Below are 7,186 nucleotides of genomic sequence, written 5' to 3' on the forward strand. Positions count from 1 at the left end.
CTACCGCCAAACCCACCGGCGCTATTAGTGCTGGATCACGGGTTTGGCAGATTTGGAAATCCCCATTCCCCATTGAGCCCATTCAGGAATGCCCCATTCCCCATTGGGCTCAATGGGGAAATTTCACGCTCATACCGCTGGCGGATTTCCCGCTGGCGGTATGAGCGCGAATTTTCGGAGGATTTCCCCCCAGTTCAGAGCTGGGGAGAAATCCGCCAAGGCCATGATTTGGCGGACCATTAAATGTGGCGGTAATAGCGCTACCGCCGCATTTAAGGGTTACCGCCAGACTCGTGATGCTGCCCTATATGTTTTCTGGTGCTGCACACCTACTGTTGGTGCTACATTGCTCCTACTTTGTGTTTAATAGTGTGGTTTTCTCCCCCCTGATACACTAATCACTTTATATGGAGTACACATCACCTGAAAGTGCCTAGGGGTGTGGGATATACACATGTCCATCCAACACTCATTATCCATTAACAATCCAGTACAGAGCACATACTTGGAAGAATATTAGCAAAACTGCTATTTATCTTAAAAATGGAATCAGCTCTTGCCATCCCTCCTCCCCAAGAGCCATCACCACCACCAGCTGAAGGACATAAAGGCATAGTACTTCCGAATACAATGAAGAGAACAGGAAGGAAGATGAGGTAGAGGAAGTACCTACCTCTTGCACCAAGAGAGAATCATGGGTGTGGTCGTTCTGTACCACTGTTGGGAATGTAACAAAGGATAAAGCTACCAAAGTGAAATGCACTGAGTGCAACATTATACTCAGTCGCGGACTACCTAAGAGTACTCCTACGAGACCACCTCCATGCGCCGCCAAACCCATTCCAATCACTGCAATGCTCTCAGAAAAGCTATTCCTTTCCTAGCAAGTAGTAGGCTGTCTTCCTCCACCTCATCTTCCTCAACCAATACTGTAACCATACAGCCTAGTTCTGTGGGACACAATATCCCACCAACTACATTGCAAGCGATAAAAGAGGCTGTTGATCCACATCTTTAGAAGGCAACATTTCTTTGTATATACCTCAACACACCACTCTGCAGGCGAGAGCAATTTTGGCGTGCTTTTGATTGATTGATTGATTGATTTATTTATAGAGCGCTTTACACCAAGGCGCTCTACAATGGAACAACAAAATACAGAGTAATAACAACAACATAACAATGTGAGCAAAGTGGCAACTTGAATCATTCAACAACAAAACAGTGCAAAGAGCAATTCTATGACAAGACTGGAGGCGAGCATTATGCTTCATCTTCTTTTATTTCTACCCTTCAGCAGTTCAACCAACATATATAACAAATCATGAAAAAATGTCTTAAAGTAGCAACTTTTCTTTTTTCCAAAAACTACACAATCCATGAACCTCTGTAGTCCATGCTCCCTCCACCAGTCACAATCCACTTCCTGTGCCTGGGCTCCTCCTCTTCTTTTACTGCTCTTCAAGCAGATAAGTACTATTTCTTTCCTCTCCCAATGCCTGTAGTAGAAATTGGCTGACTGAAGAGGGGAAATGTGGATTAATGATAGAACATATGTTTAAAGAGTGTGTCTGGCAAGGGGAACGTGAGAGAATTGGTTTGGCGGAAGTCTTTACCGAAAAAAAAAAAAAAATAATAATAATAATGAGTGATATGTCATGCTACGCGCGCGCGCGCTAAGCGTAGTAATTTTCCCCTACCACAGGAACACTCGCACGGGGGCCTCGGCGGAGCCCCAGGGAAACTCCCTTGACCGATAGGGACGGCCGTGAGGCTGACGGCCCCGTGCCGTATACCCGGCACTCCAGGGGTTCAGTCAGCCTCACGAGCGACCGGAGACAGGTCGCGCATAGCCTCCCACTGGAGGCCGGAGCTTGCGCTCGAAGCGCGGGGCGGATCGCCTCTTCGACATACCCCCCACCCGCGGGTGGGCGGAGCTAGCGCGCGAAGCGCGGAGCGTCTCGCTCCAACAACATAGCCCCCACCCGCGGGTGGGCGGAGCTTACACGCGCGAAGTCGCGTAGCGTCACAGCGAAGCGGCGAAGGCAAAATTATCTTTCGCCAGCGTTCGTAGACGCAGAGTTTCTCGACCCCAACTAGTTGGGAGCGAATTTAGCGATCGTTCGATCACGCACAGCACGATCAGCTGAGACACTAACCTCAGCACTGCTCCTAGTCCTCTAGCCACAGGAGCTGGGCGATTCGAGGCCAGGAGCCCTACACTGCCGTGAAGCAGTAGACGATTGATTGGAGGCCGGAAGGCTAAAAAAGGACAAAGGTGCAGCCACATACACAAAAAAAAAAAAAAAAAAAAAAACAGAAAACATCATAAGAGAGTGGTGGGCGTGCTAAGACACCTGTTCCAGGTATTTTAGGCACACAGCACAGAGGAATATGTCAGACTTTGAGTGGAGTGAGGAGGAGCAATCCCTGGACCTCGCTGCCAGCTTCAAGCAAGTGCTGGGTAGCTCTCTCATGGATGCAGTGGCAGAAGGGGTGAGACCCCTACAAGAAAGGCTGGAGACCTTAGAGACTATACTCTCGCAGCCAAAGTCCAGCACCAAAGGGGATAAGCGCACGCCCACAGAACCCTTGAATGAGGGGCATAAGGGGAGAAAACTAGCCCTAAAGAGGAAATCCTCTGACGACCCCCGGGGCTCATATGAGGAGGCGATAGAAAAGGCCTCGGAGGTGCCTGACGCTTTTGCTAAGCTCAAAGAAGCGTACCTACTAAAGCAGGCAGTGCCGAACCTCACGACCCCCACTCCAGGGGAGGATAATATTGGAGAAGACCTCGGCTCGGAGGAAGAGCTAATAGATGAGCAAGGCTCTTTAGGAGATGAAGAAGTCGAGGAAGAGGACTGGACTAGACCCAGTGGTGGCAAGAAAGCGAGGAAGGAGAAACACCTCGTAGAGAACGAGGAGGATATGTTCGACCCAGACAGCATACGTAATCCAAGGTCCACCGAGTGGCAACCATCCCCCCGAGTGACTCAGTATATGGCAGCAAGATTACGCAAGCCACTAGACAAGGAGGTTAGACAGCGCCTGCGGGCAGAGTGCCCGCGCCCAGATTTGCCAGGAAAGGTAGCGGAAGCACCGGAGCTTGACCCAAAAATGCTGACCTTCGTAGCCAAGACGAGCAAGGACCCCCGTAAGGGGATTGACAGATCCTGGAAATCCTGCCAGGAGAAGCTATTAGACTTAGCAGGTCCGCTCGCAAAAATTATGGACCTCGCAGAGAGGGCGAAGGACACGGGCGAAGAAGTGGATCCGGAAGCCCTCGCAGGGTGGGCTCAGAGAGCCGTCTGCCTGCTTGGAAACGCGAATTGTGCCATCGCGTCAGAGAGGAGAAAGGGCCTATTGCTCAAGATAGACTCGAAATTGAGTGATCTGTCATCATATGAAGCAGGGGAAGGTGCACAAGGCCTCCTGTTCGGAGAGACCTTTGGGAAGGAGATGGGCCGGTTCGTAGGAACATTCGCGTCGCTAGAGAAGGCCCAAGCATCTATTCGCAAGATATTCCCCAGCAGAGTTTTTGGAGGGACCGGCCGCTACAGAGGTCGCGCTGCCGGTCGCTACCAAGGAGGGAGAAGACCTCAGAACACCAGGGCACAATACTGGGAAAACAAGAGCCAAGACACCTTTTTCCCGTCCAGGGGGAGATTCCCAAGAGGCCGAAGGCCCAGAGGATCGGGAAGAGGCCAAGGATTTACACCAGGTGAGAGCGATTATGTATCCCCCAGTAGGGGGGAGGACGCGCAGATATTTAGAGAATTGGCGCAAGCTTTCAAGCGATTCCTGGATACTGCAGACCGTCAGCGGTCTACATCTAGATTTCATAGAAACCCCAGTGCAGCGATACGAGCCGCGGGGTCAGAGATTAGCGCAAGCAGAACTAGCATGGCTAGACAGCGAGATAGAGCAGCTAGTCACCAAGCAGGCGATAGAGAAATGCGAGACAGCCCCGAAATTTGTGAGCAATATGTTCCTAGTACACAGGAAGGAGAAGGTACGCCCGGTGATAAATCTCAAAGAGCTGAATGGCTGGATCATATATCGGCACTTCAAGATGGAGGGCGTCCATCAGCTCAGAGACTCCCTAAGAGAAGGAGATTGGTTGACGCGTCTAGACCTAAAAGACGCCTACCTCACAGTACCTGTTCTCGAGGAGTACAGACCATTTCTAGCTTTTCGCTGGCGAAGTCGATTCTGGCAATTCAGATCGATGCCATTCGGCCTTGCTTCGGCACCATGGGCTTTCACAAAACTAATGAAGCCGGTAGCAGCAGCAATCAGGGAGAAAGGAGTGAGGCTCATTATCTACCTGGACGATCTCCTGCTTCTTGCAGAAGATCGGGAGGTATTAGTGTACCAAACGAGATGGGTACAGGACCTTCTGGCCTCGCTAGGGTTCCTAGTGAACACAGAGAAATCAGATACCATACCAGCGCAGAGGTTAGATTTCCTGGGATTCATTCTAGACACCAAGAAAGCGACCTTAGAACTTCCAGCTCGGAAGATGAGAGACATCAAGAGAGAGATCAGAGTATGCTTAGAGAAGCAACAAGTATCTCTCAGGACATTAGCGAGAATAGTTGGGCTGCTAGCAGCATCTATCCAGGCCATTTTTCCGGGGCCACTGCACTACCGTGCATTGCAGAGATTGAAGATAAAGCATCTGCAGCTAGGTCTGAAGTACCATCAACAAGTGCCGCTGGATCAGGACTCGATTACAGAGCTAGAATGGTGGTTAAAGAATATGGACGCCTGGGATGGGCGAGCCATATTCGGAGACAAACCGGACTTGATAATAGAGTCGGATGCCAGTCGGAAAGGCTGGGGAGCCAGATGTGGGTCTTTACAGACCGGAGGCAAGTGGAGCGAAGAAGAGCTTCGTCTACACATAAACTGCCTAGAGCTCCTAGCAGGATCATTCGCGATCAAGGCCTTTACGAAAGAGAGAGTGAAATCTTGTGTTCTGCTGAAGATGGACAACATATCAGCAGTGCGCTACATCAACCATTTGGGTGGTACGAGATCCAAGATGCTCGCAGAGTTAGCGAAGGATCTGTGGCATTTCTGCCTTCGATCAGGGACGTCGGTGACAGCAGAGTACCTGCCAGGGACACGGAACGTAGTAGCAGATTGGAACTCGCGGTACCTGACGGATTCCAGCGATTGGAGGCTGGATCCAGCAGTGTTTCAGAGACTAGACACGAGATGGGGACCATTGCAAGTAGACCTGTTTGCCTCCCGGCTCAATACGCAGAAGACCAGCTATTTCAGCTGGAGGCTGGATCCGGGAGCGCTAGGAACAGACGCGTTTCTGCAAGAGTGGATAGGAGGTCCACATTACGCTTTCCCTCCCTTTGTGATGTTGAGCAGAGTATTGGCGAAATGCCGGAGGGAGAAAGCAGAACTAGTTCTAGTAGCACCATTATGGAAGTCTCAAGTGTGGTTCCCCACCCTAATGGAACTAGTATCAGACATTCCCAGAGTCCTCCCCGACGAGGAGCGACTACTCACGGACCCAGCTGGGTCGTGTCATCCTCTGAGAGTGAGAGGGACACTCCCGCTAGTCGCGTGCAGGATATCCGGAAACGTTGGGCCTTGCCAGGAATTTCGGCGCAAGCTGCTCAGCTTATCGCTGAATCCTGGGCTCCATCCACTAGGAGGAGCTATGACTCAGCTTGGGCAAAATGGACAAGCTGGTGCAAGGACAGAGGTGTTCATCCCGTTTCGGCACCTGTAGTGGAGATTCTGAACTTTCTAGCGAACTTATTACAGAGCGGTAGAGCTTTCCGTACTATAGGAGTGTACAGATCGGCGATTTCTGCGGGTCACACGCCATTAGAAGGCGTCCCGGCAGGAGAACATCCGGCGGTGGTTAGGCTCATCAGAGGAGCTAGATTTAAAGCGCCGCCGGATCCCAAGTATACCACGACATGGGAAGTGACGACAGTGCTGCGCCTACTAGCGAGTTGGCCGACTAATGAATATCTCTCGCTTAAGCAATTATCGGGAAAGTTAGCGATGTTGCTATGCTTGATCTCCTGCAAGAGAGTATCGGACGTAAGAGCACTAGATGTTAACAGACGATCCTTCGGGCCGGAGGGAGTTACATTCTCCATAGTCAGAAGGACCAAGACAGGGACATCTACGGTACATTATCCGTATTTCCTGAGTAATTCGAAATGGTGCGTAGCACGATGCATCAAGGAGTACGAGAGTAGAACGGCAGAGTATAGAGCAGCAAGTACTACTCAGTTATTAATTGCACGCAGGAAGCCCTATCACGCAGTGGCATCAGCTACCATCGCAAGATGGGTCAAGGAAGTTATGCAGGCAGCAGGTCTGAATGTGAGCACGTATGGAGCTCATTCGGTGAGGGGGGCAATGGCCTCGGCAGCCGTGAGAGCAGGTGTGCCTTTGAATGAGATAATGCTGGCGGCAGACTGGTCAAGCGATAGGACTTTCAAAGAATTTTACTTTAAGCCAGCGGAGAGTTTAGCAAGTACGGTGTTGGGTAAGCTTTGAACAAGCATAATGCTCGCCTCCAGTCTTGTCATAGAATGTAGATTACCCCTGCTATCTGCGCAGGGAGTATTAATTCTATTAAAGACTAGGAGGCGAGCATTAAATTCCCACCCGAGTCTGGTACTGTGTATACGATGGCAATGCTTTATTATGTATCAGTACGAGACGTTGGCACCACCCTAACATAATCTTGTGTTGATCTTTTCATAGGAGAGGATCAGAAGAATAACTGATGGTGAAGACGGAGCAGAGAGGGTCAGGAGCACAGAGCCCTCGCAGCAATTAAGTTAAAGTCCGGAGAGTCTTCGCACAGTTGTCGAGGATCAGTTAGAGACTTTCAGAGCGAGTAAAAGCAGAGGAGGAGCCCAGGCACAGGAAGTGGATTGTGACTGGTGGAGGGAGCATGGATTACAGAGGTTCATGGATTGTGTAGTTTTTGGAAAAAAGAAAAGTTGCTACTTTAAGACATTTTTTCATGATTTGTTATATATGTTGGTTGAACTGCTGAAGGGTAGAAATAAAAGAAGATGAAGCATAATGCTCGCCTCCTAGTCTTTAATAGAATTAATACTCCCTGCGCAGATAGCAGGGGTAATCTACATTGACTGAGAGGGGGGAGAAGTGGAGTGGGAACAGGAGAGTAAAG

The 7,186-nt window shown here is 50.2% G+C and overlaps 1 protein-coding gene across 1 annotated transcript; it reads left to right on the forward strand.

The window, feature by feature from the left end:
* The first annotated feature begins 1,954 nt into the window (after window positions 1-1,954).
* LOC138491452 (uncharacterized) lies at window positions 1,955-6,935 on the forward strand. The gene is made up of 2 exons (XM_069617973.1): window positions 1,955-3,721; window positions 6,751-6,935. Exons 1-2 carry the CDS (start codon window positions 2,395-2,397, stop codon window positions 6,771-6,773), a joined length of 1,350 nt encoding a protein of 449 aa, XP_069474074.1. The 5' UTR covers window positions 1,955-2,394; the 3' UTR covers window positions 6,774-6,935.
* Window positions 6,936-7,186: the final 251 nt, after the last annotated feature.

This window comes from Ambystoma mexicanum, chromosome 10 (assembly GCF_040938575.1).
Source record: "Ambystoma mexicanum isolate Mex_15411 chromosome 10, UKY_AmexF1_1, whole genome shotgun sequence".
Classification (NCBI taxonomy): Eukaryota; Metazoa; Chordata; class Amphibia; order Caudata; family Ambystomatidae; genus Ambystoma; species Ambystoma mexicanum.

Coding starts and splice junctions, on each gene's coding strand:
- LOC138491452 (XM_069617973.1), top strand. CDS start 2,395: ATGTCAGACTTTGAGTGGAGTGAGGAGGAGCAATCCCTGGACCTCGCT. Junction 3,722..6,750: donor AGGCCAAGGATTTACACCAG/GTGAGAGCGATT, acceptor ATCTTTTCATAG/GAGAGGATCAGAAGAATAAC.